This window comes from Cryptomeria japonica, chromosome 3, assembly GCF_030272615.1.
Source record: "Cryptomeria japonica chromosome 3, Sugi_1.0, whole genome shotgun sequence".
Classification (NCBI taxonomy): Eukaryota; Viridiplantae; Streptophyta; class Pinopsida; order Cupressales; family Cupressaceae; genus Cryptomeria; species Cryptomeria japonica.
Genome location: NC_081407.1, coordinates 172,716,044 through 172,734,045, shown reverse-complemented (window position 1 = coordinate 172,734,045; position 18,002 = coordinate 172,716,044). Strand labels below are relative to the sequence as shown.

At 37.4% G+C, this 18,002-nt stretch overlaps 1 protein-coding gene across 3 annotated transcripts in view; it reads left to right on the top strand.

Annotated features, from left to right (window-relative positions):
• LOC131029170 (uncharacterized) overlaps positions 1–18,002 on the top strand; it is a 262,261-nt gene that overhangs the window by 154,080 nt on the left and 90,179 nt on the right. For all 3 annotated transcript variants that reach the window (XM_059218132.1, XM_059218133.1, XM_059218131.1), the window contains exons 7-10: positions 5,099–5,176; positions 5,315–6,124; positions 6,966–7,208; positions 7,345–7,448. In XM_059218132.1, the coding sequence (XP_059074115.1) occupies positions 5,099–5,176; positions 5,315–6,124; positions 6,966–7,208; positions 7,345–7,448 (1,235 nt within the window). The remainder of the gene's footprint in view (positions 1–5,098; positions 5,177–5,314; positions 6,125–6,965; positions 7,209–7,344; positions 7,449–18,002) is intronic.

Sequence of the window (18,002 nt, the reverse complement as noted above, 5' to 3'; positions counted from 1 at the left end):
ACTGAATGCATGTCACACCTTACGAAGCTCTCAGAAAACCTATAAGGAATCCACAATCTAAATTGTAGAATTCCAACTCGTCCATCATCAAACAGCTCCTGCAAACCTCCACAAAAGTTGGAAACCCTAATTTCTGCTTCCAGTTAACCTACGGGTCTCTGGAATAAGCAAATAGCCAACTGAACTTCTCATCATTGAGAAGGGGACATTACAGATGACATCAAGGGAAAAGGAAGAACACCTCAACAATGCAAGATCAAGGTCTAAGCAAGGAAAGATGAACATTGAAAGTGACATGAAGATCAAGTACTCAACAAAGTCTACATTCTAAGGCGAGCACAAGGATGCACAAGAGCATCATGCATTGACATCATGAAGTCAAGAACTCCACCAAGGAATCCAAGTTCAAGGAAGGAATTTCAAGTTTAAAAAGGAGGATGTAAGATAATTTCAAAGTGGGACATCTCAACTATGTGAATGAAGAGGAATGTTGCAGGTGGAAGTTGCCACAATCTTGAATTTCGTTTGGAAATCCAAGAATCAAGGTTAGTTCAACATGAGGACTCACATTAAGGATATCAAAGAATCAAGGTCCAAATTCGAGAGGATGAGGATGCAACAAAGGATTGTACACCAACACAAAGGATTCCACATCATGAAGTTAGGAACTAAATCAAGAATTTTCAAGACCAAGGTGAATATGAGGACATCAGGGACATGCTCCCCATCGGGTAATTCAAAATCAAGGATGTCCAAAGGAATTGAATTTCGTCATGTGAATAAGAATTACCTAACATGAAGGTGTAATGCTTTGCATTACAAGGAATTCCAAACATCATCAAGAATGTCCAAGACAAAGAAAGTTTTCGAGATTTTGGAGTTGAGGATGGAAATGCATCACAAAGAAGAAAGAAAATTCCCAAACATGAAGAAGGAAAAGTGAAATGTGGTCAAGGAAATTGATGGTTCCAGAAGAGTTAATCAAATTTAGAAGGCTTGATCACCAAGATGATACAATTTTGGAATATGACCCATCTTCGTCACATTGAGCAACTAGATAATGTTGATTATCAAGAGATAATGCTCAATCACAAAGACTTTGTGATGATTTACATGGCTAGTTGAGGTGGCATCCTATTAACATTCAACCAATCAAGATATTCCACATCAACTTGTCCAAGTTTGTTGAACTTGATTCATCCAAGGAGGGAGAGAGTGACACATGGCACTACATTGGAGATTGTTCTATGTACCTAATCTGATTTCTTATTGGTTTGCATTAAAGGACGTGTCCAATACAATGCAATTTTCTCATTGGTCGAATGGATAGTTGTAACTAACCCTAATTAGAGTTTTATCATGTAATCTCGGCCATTGATCTCAAATCAATTCGAGCCTTTGAAGAGACCTCTATATAAGGCTTAGTTCTCTCATTTGTAATGGTTAATAGTTAAAAGTCAGATAGTTAGTAGTAGTTAATAGCTAGAGTAGAGTAGGAGGAAAGGAGATTGTTGCCAAGGCTTGTTGTAATAAACATACTATTTTCATTGAAGGCATGGTGGATTTTGGTGTGCTATTTCAACTTCTTTCATGGTCTCTACTTCTCGTAGTGTAGATCTTAATTAGATGAATGGAAGCTCTTATTGTTGATGAATGGTGAAACCTAACGTTCATACCACTTAGAGTTTGTTGATTGCAAATTGCAGTGTGGTTAGATTGATGTAATGTCCCCTTCTCAATGAGGAGTAATTAGTGGTCCATTGGTCTATCTCGGAGACCCGTAGGCTGATCGGAATGAAGAATTAGGGTTTCCTATTTTTGTGGAGCTTTGTGTGATCTAATTGGTGCTTATTCGGTAGGGCTTCTGTAACTTCATTCGTGGATTCCTTTTGGGTTTTTCGAGAGCTTCACAGTGATATAACATGCATTCAGTTTTGTGAGGAATTCTGAACTTACTATTTTTAGTAAGTTGGTGGCAGTTGTTAGGGTTTTGAGATTATTCTGAGTTTTCTGAGCTTCTTCTCATTGTTCGAAAAGCAGGCCGTTTGGAGTTGTTTTCGGTACTTACTATTTTTAGTAAGTGCCATTTCACACAGTTCTATTTTTAGCAGTGCAATTCAAAGCCCTGACCTAGTCCAGTTGTTGGTTTTTGGCAATTCAACCCATTAGTTCAATTTGGCACAATCAGTATTAGATTTTCAGTGATTTATTAAATATTATTACTTTATGCTAAAGTTAATATTTAATGTGTATTTGGATGATTTATGGAAAAATACTTTGCACCTAAAAATATTATATTTTTCCTAAGTCAGTGGCGTGACAAAAGGAGGCATATTTCATGAGTTTATTATGTTTTAAGTTGTAAGTCATACACCAAGGAAAAAGTTCGGAATTTTCGCCTAGGAGTTGGATGCCAAACACATGAGGGCGTGGGAAATGAAATGCAAATGAGGAAGTTGTAATTTGGACGCCATTTGGAGGTGAATTTGGGGTCTCTGAATCTATAAATATTAGAACTTGGTCTCTCATTTGATCATCTTTGAACATTTTCATAACGAAGTGTTGCCAAAATTGTGCCAGGCCTTTGCTTTGAAGTTGCGTGCTTCCTAGCTTGTACCAGTTTCGTTCTTGAGAGATAGCACCTAGCTATGAGAGAGCCTATTTATCATTTAGAGGAGTAGATTGAGCTTCAAAGTGATGGAGTTTGCTATTATAACGGAGTCTGGCCGGTGGTCACCTTGTAGGTTGTGCGGTAGGCCCACAAGACCGAAGGCAATTTTTCTTCCCAGTCCTCTCCCTCGACACCGCACGACTTGTAAATCACGCTCACGATAATCTTGTTGGTAGCCTCGGCCTGCCCATTGGCTCGCGGGTAATAGGGGCTGGACAATGAATGGAAAATCTTGAATTCCGTAGTAAGGAGTTTAATAACGTGATTCACAAAATGTCCACCCCTGTCGCTTGTCAACTGCATAGGGATCCCATACCGTGTAATAATTTTCTCGTATATGAATCTTGCTGTACTTACGACCGAGTTGTCAGGTAGGGCCTGGGCTTCAACCCACTTGGTTAAATATTCCGTGGCTACTACAATGTAGCGACACCTCCTAGCGCGGCTCACCTTGAGTGGCCCGATAAAATTGAGCCCCCAGCGCTCGAATAGTTCTTGAGCATGCGAAGGGTTGAGGGGCATGAAATCCCTTTTCAACAGCCTCCCCGCTCTTTGGCAAGTATCACAACCTACTACCCATTCTCTCGCATCATTATACAATGTGGGCCACGAGAGGCCTGCTAGCAACACCTTCCTTGCCATAGTGTCCAGTCCCATATGCCCTCTTGCGGGCGCCTCATGTGCTTCCCTCAAGACCCTTGGGCTTTCTTCGTTCTCCCGATGGCATGCCTTGGGGGAATATGGAGGTGGAGAGATATTCCCCGATGGCAGTATACCATGGTGGTAGTACTGCGATCTTGAATAGGTGGGCGTCTGGGAAGTCGTCATTTACCCCTTTTGGCGGTTCTCCGGACCTGATTCGGGACAACTGGTCAGCAATGACATGGCTTTTGCCTGGCCGTACAATTATTGTGAACGTAAACTCCTGAAGTAGCAGTAGCCATCTGCTTATCCTGCCTTGGATGATGGGTTTGTTTACTAGGTACATCAAGGCCTGATGGTCCACATAGAAGGTGAAGGGTGTCGCCAGTAGGTAGTGTAAAAATTTCTGTATGGCATAGACCATCCCGAGGGCCTCCCTCTCGGTGGTACTGTAGTTCCTCTCGGCTTTCGACATCAACCTACTCGCAAAATAGATGGGGTGATCCAACCTGTGTGCCCCTTCCTGTGCTAGCGTAGCACCAATGACATAGTTCGAGGCATCCACGTGTACGTGGAATTCTCGGTCCTAGTTTGGGTAGGCCACAATGGGTGCTGCCACCAGTCTCGTCTTGAGTTCCTGGAATGCTTCCCTTTGTGCCGACACCCATTATTGTAATCAGTACTTTCAGCAGTTTGCGACTAACGATCCCTTGCTACCGTATGCTCTCACCCTCCCAGTTTGGGCTCTCGATGATCAAAAGGTGTAGGGTTTTTACCAGTTGGTTTGGATTTCATTTCTCTAACTCACGGGTGTTGTTGTGCTTCTAATCTTGTTGAAAAATCAAAAAAGAATGTTGGGGATATTACAATTGAACCTGATTAAAAGCTTAACTTCAATTACTTAGTGTTCATTGTTCATAACGTTGATGTGCATAGGTGATATGAAAATCATTTGATCATCCCTAGGAGATTGCATCAGCTTTGTGTAGTTGTTTCCTCATGGCAAAGCAAAACTTGGTTTGGTTGCACCGATTCAATAATCATTTCTTACATTTCTAGGATTAGATTAGCTCTCTTAACCCTTTCATATCTTTTATCTTTTATTTTCCAAGTGAGTTAGTAAGATTCTATATTCCAGCAGTGTTCATAAACGTAAGTCCCCTTGTGATTCCAGCAATATCACATCATACATCACTAAGTTTATCCCGAGCATAAAGTCGATTGACCACATTGTAAACCTTGGGGTCATCTCATTTGATCATATTCATTAGCATACGAGGTTTATTTGTTCAAGAGTTAGGGTAGGTTACTCTGTATTCTATTTTTTGGGGGGTTGTCCTAAAAAATATATCAATAGGTTCTTGTGAATTAATTGCTGAATTTGGATGCTCTCAATCAAGAGAAATATGAGGATTTGTCGATGTACTTATTTAGTTCAATAATGAACCACTGTCTAGTTTCCCAGTTTGAATTAGATATATGAACTTGTGATATATCATGTCATATTTCATTTTTGTTTTTTTCTTCTGTTTATTTTATGCATGATGTCAATGTTATGATAATAATTTATTTATATTTTGTATCTTCATACAGACTTACACAATCTTGTACCATATCTGGGTCCTAAAAAAATAAGTGAATTCGTGTAGGCATAGTTCTACCATACTCTTTCCTGTACCAGTACCCTGATAGCTTAATGGCAATGCTGAATCTCACTGGGTTAACAACATTGGACTTTTTCTTTTTCACTATAATTGGGATGCCTAATCATTTTTGATTTAGCAGGTCTCGTTACTGCGGGAAAAAATAGCAGGAGTTCCAAGCATTCAGACAATACAGATTCATACAATTGATAGATTCCAGGTACAACAATGGTTTTTGGTAATGCATTGGGGCCTAATAGTTGTAGCTTCTTGTTAACATCTTTAATGCCAACCCATGAATTTCAAGGTATGGACATTGATGTTCTTTCCACACTAACTGAGCTTGTTTGCTTTGTAGGGGTCTGAAAATCAAATAATTATAGTGTCTCTCGTTCGCTCCAACATGGAAGGAAGGATTGGGCACTTAGCAGAGCGTAACAGGTTGTGTGTTTCTGTTTCTAGAGCACGCAGTGGACTGTATTTATGTGGAAATGACGTTACACTAGCCAAATCAGATGATTGGAAGATTCTGCTTAATCATTTCAAGGAGCAAGAATGCATTGGTAACTTGATATATTTATGTTGTCCACGGCATCCTCACAATCCGCCATTAACAGTAGACAGTCAAGAAGTTGACTCATTCAATATTTCTTTGTGTAAAGTACCATGCAGTGTTCCACTTGCCTGTGGACATAAGTGTCAAAGCTCTTGTCATCATGGAATCCATCCCAGCTGCAGTGAAAAAGTAGAACTTGTACTCAAAAGTTGTGGTCATCAGATCACAAAGAAGTGCTCTGAAGATGAGGAAACTCTTCAATGTCAGCAAGAGATAACCTTCAAGTTTCCTGAGTGTCCGCACATCAAGTTGTGTAAGTGCTGGGAGAAGAAAACAAGGCTGAAGTGTGAGGAAATATGTGGTAGGTTGCGGAAGTGTGGGCATCAGTGCACCTTAATGTGTTCTCAAAAGTGTGAACAGCATGAGTGTGGTGATTGCCGAGAAATCGCCAAAGTTCAAGCAGATATAGAAAAAAACCAGGCAATATTGCAAATTAAACTGAAAAAGGAAGAACTAGAAGCAGAAATCAGGAGATTGAAAATGCAAAAGAATCAAACATTGATTTGCAAAGAACTGAGTGAGGAAGGAGATACTGCAGCAGAATACTTACAGGTTGATATTTTGTTAAAAGTTAAAACCCTTGTGACATGTTTTAAAATTGTGATCGAACAGTAACACTTTTTCAGTCTCTTTAAAGACAGCTAATTAACTTATATGTAAACACAAGACCAAGACATGGTAAATAATAATAAACCATGATCCTCCAAAGTCAAATATGCAAAGAGAAATATTTTAAGAAATGCTATTTGAAATATTATATGTTTTAAATTAACATCAAATTAGATCAAATTTCATTTTGGCTTTATATATATTTTTTTAAAGGAATGCATCTTGTATACATCAAGAACCAGAAAATTACACTGGGTAGAACAGGAATACGACAAAGATGTCTCCCTATAAGAGCAAGGAAAACTATGAGCTGAGCCTGTGCTTTAATGGGTAAGAACAGAGAAGTCAGCATCTTTACAAAAAGAAATTCAAGCCTAGCTTTGACGAGTATAGCAAGTCCTCTTTGAAGAGCTTCAATTTTCCCAAACTAGTTCAGATGCACTAACATAAACCATTTATTTTGTCTGATCTATCTATCTACTGAACCTAGGGTAAAATATACCAGTGAACAGCCAAACCTCAACCTCCAACCAAACCCGAATCCGAACCTGCAAAATAGCTTGTAAGTTTATAACATGAATTGCAGTAATGATGCTATAAGAAATAATTAACTCCCATAAACTTTTGGTGGTGCAAGACAGCCATTATGTAATCCTAAAGGACACAAGTAGGCTTGTGAAAATTCTCATTTGAAAAAAATTTCATTCCTATTAACATAGGGCAATCAATTCTTGGTATAACAATGCATTGTGCTGTTATCATTAAAACTCTGATTGTATTGCAGGTCATGGACCGGACAGAAAGATTTATTCAACCGAGCCATGGAATTTGTCCAATAGTAACAAAGATTGAAAAGATATCAAACTTAGAAATGGAAATTAAATTTCTTGAATCCCAAAAAGATCTTTTCAATCCAAATGGGCCCAGGCAGCTTTTGTTTCATGGAACCGATGATGCTGCTATAAAGAGTATCATAAGCAAAGGATTCAAATTACCACCAAAAGGAAATGATAATATGTTTGGGCGAGTAAGTTTTCATATGGACCTTCCAAAACCGAATTAATGGAAAAATAATAAATTTTGAACAAAAACATTAATGCATCTAATAATTTTTCCAGGATGGTTTCTTACATAACATGTTTGTCCTGGAATGCTCCATGCAGGGCTGCTATTTTGCAACTGACTCAACAAAAAGTGCACAGAAGATGTACACTAAGGGCAGCAATAAGCTTCTGCTCTGTGAAGTAAATCTTGGGAATACATGGACGTAATACACTCTTAACACTATTGGACAAGTTTTAAATTCCAATTTAAGTTCTTTTTCCTTTCTACATAGTGCAAAGTTGTACTGGTTGTAAATAGGAAACATGCATACAAGAGATGTAATCTTCTCTATCTTTCTGAAAGCTTTTCTCAAATGCATTTCTTATAGATTGAATCCTATTTTAACGAAAGCCAATGTAAAAAGATTTTGCTGCTCTTTACATTGTGGTTCCTTATCTTCTCATGACAAGGTAACTGATTTGTATAACCCAAAGAACGAGTCATAATTTCATTATTAATACTCATGCATGTGTCAAAATTGTAATCTATAGTTGTCCATACTTTCTAAAGAATTTATGTGGAAAGTCCTAAAATACTCATCAATTTGCATTTGTTTCCCAAAATTGATATTATCATGAAAATACATACTAAGAGAACTCTATTCACAACATTAGTATCCACAAAACCTATAGTTTGCTAATCTGTTTTGTGTAAATAAATCAATGCCCGACACCCGCTAAACCCAACTGGTACTACGATTCTTATGAATATATTATTGTTAGATGCCTAATATGATAACATAAACAAACAGATTGGGCCTTGAAAACTTTTCATGCCCTTTTGTCCATGTCTTGGTAAGAAATCTAGGCTGAAGTATTAAATTTTTCTATTCACCCTATCGAGCTTTTGGAGTTCCTCGTACCCACGTACTTTGGTAGTTTTTTGGACATATCGGAATTCGTTCTATTCACATACCATTCCAAGCATGAGGTATGTTACCTCCCCGATACTTAACTCCCCAACAAGTTTACTAAAGAGAAAAATGAAAAAATTGTTATTTAAAGTTGGAGGTTTGGCTTTGACTAGGAACTTATCGGAGGTTCCATATGTTCTAGGAACCCCACGAACCTCTGACGGTTCCCATTCACATTATAAGTTTCAACAAGTTTTTATGATAAAGCTTGAGTCTATCTTTGTGTGTGCTTGGCTGGTGGTCCCCACTGTTGTCTACTTGGTGTCCATGTGGAATTTTTTTTCGAGTGCATCTATTCTTCAGAGTGGAGTTTCTCATTCCATGAGCCTTTCAAAATCACTCTCATGTGCTACGCTACAATATGAATGAATGAATTAATTTTTTTAATAATGTCCATGAGGTATGGGGCCCATGGGTAGCCAGCAAAGAAAAGCATGCAAACCCCAAAACATTGTGCCTACTAAACCTGCTTATCCTTCTGCCTCTTGGATATTCTACTATGTAACTTGATCAAGAAATCTACAACTCTTGTTATCTTTTTTTCTCCAAACAAATTACTCAAGGTGTTTACATTTAGTGTCTCAATATAGTTGATCTGAATATCCCTGTAGGTTAAACACTCTACGATGTAATGCAATTTTGTCTCCACCACTCCTTGAGTGCAATATATACATCTTCTATCTGCCCACTCCTCTTTAGGTATCATCCATCTTTCGGTTTTGCAGCTAAATTGATGTGAGCTGGTTCTTATCTGAGCAATTAACATTTTTGCTTTCCATTTTATTTCCATTCCTAAGTAGTTCTTTTGCGTATAGTCATGTGTGTGATTGAAATGTTTGATATAGTATTCCCTTTTCCTCCTGAGTTGTCCTATCCGCATGCTGTTGCCGGGAATAATTCTTTTGTTATGTTGTCATATTATGTTTATGTTATCGTCGGTAATAATGAGTTACGACAGTCAGTTAGTTAGTCGTCCCGAAGGGCAGTTGGATGCGACGGTTGGTCACACCCCTTCGGGTATTATATATTGCATACCGTTCCTTCTTAGTATGATCACGATAGTCGTATTTGGTGTGATGTTATAGCACTTGATGTACATGGACTGTTGAATTACAAAAACTGGTTATTTAATATATTTCCATTATGTTCCGTGCATTTACTTTCTGCGTTTAATCTTTAATCGTTTACCCGTATGTGGCAAACACATGCTTTCTTTGATTTTTTTTGAACATAATTTTTTATTTCCCTATTGTTATTTGGTCAATCTCTTATGCTAATATCCTACTTATTCATCCATTTAATGTTTTCTTCATCTATGTGCTCTTCCTTCTGTCTAGTTTCTCTTACGCTGCCATTTTTGGCCAATGATGTATCTCCATGTTTTCTAATCTTCTTATGTAACTTAGCAACCCGAACATAGCTGACGCCTCAATAGGAAAAGTCCCCGCTTCTGCTTGGACAATCTAGTACGAGATAGATGTTTTAATCTTGAGGCTGTTTGTGATTAAGTGTTTTTGTAATATCTCTATTTGTCTCCATTTTCTTGTTGAAGTGTTGCTCTACCTCACACCTCACATCTGTATAGTACCATTGGAACCACAAGAAGCCCAAAAGAGTTTTCTTAGTTTTCTAGTTCCATAGTTCAGCTCTTCTACATCTCTTTTTCAATGAGTATAAAGCTTTCCATCCCCCTTGAATTATTTTTGCCCTACATGTTTCCTAGCTGAGTTTATTGTGGAAGTCAAGGCCAAGGTACTTATATTCATTGACCATTTGTAATGGGTTTACCTCAAAAACAAATTCCTTATGAACTTTATTTTTCTTCAAGGTAAAGATCATGACCTTAGTTTTGCTAGTGTTCACTTGCATCCCCACCTCATAGAAAAAATATTCTACAACCTCAAAGTGCTCCTTCAAATCTAGTGTTGTTTTTGCCATTAAAATAAGATCATCAACATATAGAAGCAACTTTATTACATAAATGGTCAAATAAACTCCCCCACCACCAAATTTGTCTATCCATTCTTCTAATTTGTCAATGTATATCCCAAACAAAGTAGGAGATAATGGGTAGCCTTGCTTGACCCCAATGTCACTTCCAAAGAATTTTGGTAATCCTTGCTTGGTTTGGATTTTAGCCTAAACTTGGTCATACAACCTATAAACAACAACCCTATATTGTTCTGGAATTTTCAAATTCTTCCATTCTACTCCACAATTTCCTTCTAGGTACCGTGTCAAAAGCTTTCTTGAAATCAACGAAGCAACAAAAGACCTCCCCTCCTTGTTTGTCTCAAACCTTTTCAATCAAGACTTGAGTGTAATGCAATGTTTGATGGTAGAATGCTTTGGCCTAAATCCCACTCGCCCTTTCGCCCTCTTTCCCTCCTTTTCAGCACAAATACTGATTTGTCTTTCTATCACGCTCCCAAAAAGTTTACCAAAAAGAGGATTGATCATTATGGTGTGGTAATTTGAGGGGTTGTTGATGTTGCCACTTTTGAGAAAAGGGATGACAACACTAGTTCAATTTGTTGGAAAATCATTTTGAATGACTCCATTGAATATTCTTTTGATGTGAGGCATCAGGATTTCCAAGCCTCATCTTAAGTATTCTGCTTATAGGCCATATATGTTTGGAGCTTTACCTACCACAAGCTTTATAATTCCTTCTTTAATATTGCTTGAAGAGAAGAGTTTAGTTCTTCACTTTATTATAGGAGGGCGTTGTCCTCATTTTTGTTTTAAAAAATGAGAGACCATTACATAAAATTTTTGTCAAAAAATGAAAATTTTACTCTATTGCATGCTTCCCGAGGCAGAATTTTGCCTTACCCTTGGACTGGCTTAATCCTCAGTCCATCCTCAAACCAAGTTTCAAAATTCATCGCATTCTGGTTTCGTTTGCTATGTCTTTCCTTCAATTTCAGGTTTTTTCTCCCTGACTGCAGGTGGGAAATTTTCCTTAAGTTGCAAGTTTTAATGTTTTCCTTTGTTTTAGTCTTTGTAGGGAAATTTTTAGTTAATTACAAGTTCATTTTATGTAAAAAGAACTTGTAACTTACTTTTAATTTTCCCCTTGTTGCTTTTTGGCTTTTTAAGTCATGTAGGAACTTTTTGGATAAGTTACAAGTTAATTTTAAATTTAAAAGTCACTTGTAATTCTTTTATAAAGTTCCTCTTTAAGTTTTTTTACTTGTAATAGGGATTTTATTTCCCCATTACAAGTTTTTAAAATTGCTTTTTAATTGTAATAGGGATTTTATTTCCCTATTACATGTTTTCTTTTTCAAGTCACTTGTAAAGGGAATTTATTTTCCCCATTACAAGTTCTTTTTTCAGTTAAGTTATTAAAACTTGTTGAGGGGATTTTATTTTCCTCTTACGAGTTGTTATAACTTGTATTTCTCTCTCAAAAATCCGATTTTGCCTTGTGCAATGAGAAGTAACATTTTAAACTTGTAATATGAAAATAGAAACCCGATTTTCACTATTACATGCAAAATTGAACTTGTTGTTCACTTCCGAGAACCCGACCAGCCAAGGAAGGCGAATTTGTTGAGGATTTCAAGCAATTTTTTGTGGAGAAATCTTAGGAGGTATAAGGCATTTTGAATTCTTCCCTATTTTCATGCATTTTCAAACACATTTCATGCCATTTGGAGGTCATGATTGCTGGTTTTTTGGTGTTTAATAGCAAACACGTGTTTGGTAAATACCACGATTTTCTCCTTTAAAATGCCACAAATCTTTCATCTCCTAGTCGTTTTTCCTTCTCTTGCCTAGGCATTGGGTTTGATGATGATTTGACTCATTCTACTTGCATTTTGTGCCACGTTTTTGCTGTTTAGTCTCCAAATCCGAGTTTGGAAAACGTGGCTAGGGTTTTGGAAGTTCGTTTTATTGCTTATTTAAAGGTTTTGCATCTTCATCACAAGGATTGTTGCATTTCCTTGGAAAAGCATTTGGATTGGAGCAAGCATATCGGATTGTTCTTCAATGACAGATTTGTCATCATCCTCCTTTCCCAAGAAGATGAAATACAAATATGACAAATACCAGAATGAGGTTTCTCCTACACAGGTTTCCTCTCATATGGATCATATCAAGGATATAGAAATTGGGCATGTTGACATGTCAGAATTCGTCAAAAGGGTGGAGGATCCACAAGATAGTAATATGCAGCGTTTGTTGGACAGCCACATTCACCACGCTTCCTCTTTTCCGGTGGCTGCCCTAGAATTTGAATTTGTCCTTGCTTGTGCTCATCATTTTGATAGAGACAAGAACCATCAGAAATGATGATGGGGAGGCAATAATTCGCCTTGATGCGGATACCATTGAGAAAGTCTTCAGAATACCATCAACACCTGTGTATATGGAGATTTCCAAGGATAGTGTTGCTGAGTACTATGTCAAGAGAGAAAAGGACTGCAAACGCCACATCAATAGGTGGATTCTAAGTCACAAGGTTCGAATTCGACTTCGAAATCGACGGCCATGAAATTCGGATGAAATTCGACAAGGGAAAAATTCGAAAAAAAAATTCGTATAAAAATCACCTTATATAATTTTGTTTATTTTTTAAATATATGTATACTTCTAATAAATTATCAAAATAACTTAACATTGCTAAATAGATTTGAAGTCATTATAAAAAGATGGCACATTTATAAAATATAAACCATAAGAAACATGTGAAATCATGATTGCGAAGATGTTTTCTTTTCAAAAAGTTACAATAAAAAGTTAAGACTTTAGAACTTCAGAAAAGCTCTAAGTCATCAAGAGCACTTGGCTCAGATGGTGTAGCATCATCATCTATATCACTATCCAATTCCTCATCAAGAAAGTCAGGCTCATCTGCAATTGGGACTTCTATGTCTTGTGGAATGCGTTGTTGTGAAGATGTGGAGTCGCTTGCTGATTTGTTCATGAACAATTTCAAATTGCTGCGAACGTAGACAAGATCTCCCAACTTTCCAGACAACAATTTGTTCCTCTTCTTGGAATGGATGTGGTCAAAGCAACTCCAATTCCTCTCACAAGCTGATGAACTTGCTCCCTGACTCAGTATTCTAATGGCAAAGAGCTGAAGTTCAGGAGTTTGTGCTCCATAGCTCATCCACCATCTATAACTAGGTACTGCATCTCGTTTCATATCATATTTGGCTCCTGTTACTCCAAACAACCCTTCTGCTCTCTTGTATAGCCAACTTTGGTCTCTGATTAGACATGCAATTGCTGGATCTAGTTCAAATTTGCTAATGGCTTCATGAAACCCTGCCATTGATTCAAAATCAGCTTGTCGATCAATATGAAATAGGTTAGGCTCCAAATAGCAAGCTGCTGCATGTAAAGGTGTATGCATCATTTTCCATCTGGAATCAACTGCTGCCCATATCTCCATGTACTTTGCATCTACATTATTTAGTGCTCTCTGAATAGCTTCCTTACAACGATCCATGCTTTCATAAAGCATGCCAAGGCAAGGTTTGTCACCATCAACCATATGAAGCACATCAACAATTGGCTCACATATACTCAAAACCTTTGTTCCACTTTCCCAAAAGATGCTATTTAAAACAATTTGCTCTATGTTCTTGCCGTTGCACTTTTAGAAATCACTGAATTTTCCCACTCATTAGAACAAACAACTGATCTCAAAGTTGCTTTCTCTTCAACAACTCTTTTCAAAGTGATATAAAATGAAGCAAATCTTGTGTCACAAGGCCTCAACAACTCCCTAGATGCATGTTGCCTGTAAAGACTCAATGTGAGACGATGATTTCTTATGAAGTTTGCAATTGCTCTCCCTCTATGAATTGCTTCATGTATCCATGGAAACTTAGCCAAATCATGAAGCAACAAATCCAAACAATGTGCTGCACATGGACTCCAATATATTCGTGGGTATTTCTCAACAATCAGTTTTCCAACTCCCACACAATTCGCGGCACTGTCAGTTACCACTTGAACCACATTTTCCACCCCTACTTCAAGAATGGCTTCCTCTAATATTTGAAATATGTATTCAAAAGTTTTCTTGTGGTTCATGGTGTCAACCACTTTCAAGAATGCAACACCTTCAGGACAAGCCACCAAAACATTGATCAATGGCCTTTGACATATATCTGACCATCCATCACTCAATATGGTGCAACCTGTTGCCTTCCAAGAGGCTTTGACCTCAACTAGTTTCTCAGTCACTCTTTCCTTTGACCTCTCCAAAAGACTTGTCCTGAAAGCCTCATAAGTGGGAGGTGTGTACCCTTTGCCAAACTCTGCAACTTTTTGAATTGCATTTTGAAAATGCGGATTTCTAGCTACATTGAATGGAATAGCACTTGTGTAAAACAAATCTACTAGTGCATCATCCACCTGTTGTTTCTCTACTGGTTTGCAAAGACTCTTCAAAGTTCCACTCTCTTTGGATGTCCCTGTGCCCTTGGGTAGACTCGAAGAGGAAGACATAATAGATGTGGATTTAGACACATCCTCTTCAATTCTCTGTTTCTTTTGTGCCAGCTGCATCTTTCCTGCAATCGAAGAGGCTTGCTCTTTCTCTAAAATCTCTCTAATTTCTTTGGACACATTTGGACATGTAGTAACACCTCCACCTTTACCCCCTGAAATACCAAGCAAGTGGTTCTTTATCCTTGTTAAAGTTCCGGTATAAACTTTCGAGCACAAGTTACAATGAAGATAAGTACCATTGCGTGTCACATGTTTCCATCCCTCTGAAGTTGATTTGTTGGGAGCCATTACAATCTGTACAATTTAGAAGAAAAATGATTTTTAATATTTAAAACATGGATTAAATTTTATTAAAAAACATTAAAACAAAAAATATATAATATGTTAATTTTTAACTCTAAAAAGCAAAATAATTCAATAAGTTTAAAACTTTATTTAAATATATATTTAACTCTAAAAAGCAAAATATATAATAAAATCACTGTAATAAAATAACTTATATGTTTTACAATATAATGGTGTCTTGAACTATATATTATAATATGTTTAATATTTAGAATAAAATCACTGTAGTAAAATATTGCACTACAGTTCATGACCATTCGTAGCTAAAAATTAAAATCATTGGAGTAAAATCAGCCTCAAACTTTAATATATTGGAGTCCAGTAGGCTACGAATGGTAATAAAATTACTATTATAAAATCACTGTAGCAAAATAAGCTACAAATGATCATGAACGGTAGTAAAATAAAAAATCACAGTAGTATTATAATATAGATAATAATAAAATGTATGAAAAAGCACAAAAAAAATAATACCATTTTCTTTAAAAACATAAAATATATGAGTGCACAAAAAAACGAAAAGAATAAAATCTCTATACAGTATTATAATATGGGTAATAACAAAACATATGAAAGCACACAAAAAAAAACATTTCTTTAAAATATACGAAATAATGAAAGCACACAAAAAAAAACCGAAATGAGCTTGGGTGCCTACCTCAACCTGAACACGGCACGACAGCGGCTCGGGTAGGAGAAAATGCGACGGCAGCAGCTCGGCCAGGAGAAACTGCGACAACAGCTAGAGAAAATCCGACGGCCACGACGACCTTTGAAGCCACGAAAGTGAATACTCGAGTGCGACCTAGCAATTGCAGAGAATACCAGCGAATCGCGACCCAGCAGTTGTAGATACAAAGCATACCCGCGACAACGCTTTATAGAGAATCCGCTGAAAATCTTTAAAAAAAACTCTACGCTTTTCGGAAACCCTAGAAAAATGTTTTTAAAATTTTAACTTTAATAAAAAAAAAATGACGTCATGGCCATCCGATTTTTTGGTCGAATTTGAACGAATTTGAACGAATTTTTCATCTTAGCTTGAAATTTGATAAAAATCGGCCCTCATCTTTGAAAATCGCCGATTTCTGTGACTTAGGGTGGATTCATGAGCCACGGGGCACTTTCACAATGTGGGCTAAGTTATACCATTGTGACTTCAAGTGGGAAATTGGAGACATCATTACTCTCCTCAGCAGAATGTTGGGTCTTGAGTTTTCCAATGTTTTTGAGCCTTGGATGTATCAGTTTATCATGTTCATAAGGCAATCCCATCATATTTCATGGGGACAGGTCATCAGTGACGCTTTGTGTGAACAACTTGCAGCAGTCCCTACCACTATGACATTTTATATGAACTCATACATAGTGTATTTGGCAGCATCACTTAAACATTTCCCTTGTCTTTCTACCAAGGGTGATTGCTCGCTTATACCAGTGTTGGAATACTATGATCAGCTGCCCTTGAGACTCAACAAATTACATTTCAGGAGGGTTCAACATGCTTTCTTTGGTTATTTCATGTGCTAGTTTGACAAGAATCTAAAGAACAGAAGGGTGTCAGATGAAGCATGGGAAAGAGTGAATGAGTATGGTTGCTTGTTCCTTCAATTCTCGATTTTTACTAATATGAGAGTTGGATGCTACAATGCACAACCATACATGCTTCCTCGATACTATTGACGTGGCTAAAATCATGGAACTATGACTTCATTCAGCCAATACAGAATAGAATGCTACGTATCCTATCCTCTCTTGAGATAAGGAAATCCGTAATGCTGTTTTAAATTGATCAATGGGGGATGACCTCAAGGTTTCGATGGTCAGGTCTTGACTGCAAGATAGCTCAGTAGTTGATGTGTTTTGCTGGAAACACAAAGGGGACTTACGGTTAGACTAAATTGGTTTCGAACAGGTTCCCTAAAATCTTACAGTCTTATTTCATCTGATTTACTTTTATTGTGATGCTACTTCAGCTTTGTAATATCCCCACAATTTTTTCAATTTATTTCTAGTTACAATCACAACAAGAACCTGTTAAGGTTAGGAAATGAAGATACAATAATGCTGAAATTGTAACCCTTCCACTTTCTGATCACCAAGTGCCCAATATGGGAAGGTGAGAGCATACGATGTTGAGGGGATCGTTAGCTTCAAATAACTGGAAGTAATACAATGCTTGGGCGGCAAGCCAGCCCCTTCCACTTTTCAGCAGGATATGGAGAATATTAAAAATCACTTGGTGTTAAACCAGCCAAGGATGAGGCAAGAAACTGAAGAACAATCGCTCTACTGCTTATGCAGCGGGAGGACTAGAAATGAAATAGCAATCAACTCCACCGCTTATTCCGCGGGAGAACTGAAAATGAGATTACAATCAACTCAACCACTTATTCAGTGGGAGGACAGAATTACAATAGATAAGAAGGCAGCAAGCCAACCTCTTCCACTTATGCAATGGGCCAAAGAACAACAATCCAAGTATATAGCTGTTAGTACTACTAATCAGCTTTACAATGCAAACATGGATTACAAAATTACTACAATCATTGTCCAAACTAGGCAGGAAGGCTAGCCTCTTCCAATTATGCAGTGGGACTAAGAGAGTTCAAATAAATTGCTGTTAGTACTACTAACGAGCATTACAATATAATTCATCATGGATACTCAAATGCCAAAACCCAAACTAACAGCTGCAACTTATTACCAAGACTCTTCACACCACACCCATAGACTCACACACCTGAAAACCAGCTTCAACCCCAAAAAACTATACCTGAAATGAATGAACAGCAGGCTGGAAATACAGACCAACAACATTAAAATCCTCACGAACACTTTTAAATCACTCCCCACATACTCAAATAATCTCTAAACATACTCGAAAGAACCCACACACTCTAAAACCAACTCCAAACAAGGAAACACTGCAAACTATCAATTTTTCAGATTTTGATATGCAACCCATGTGCTGGAAACACA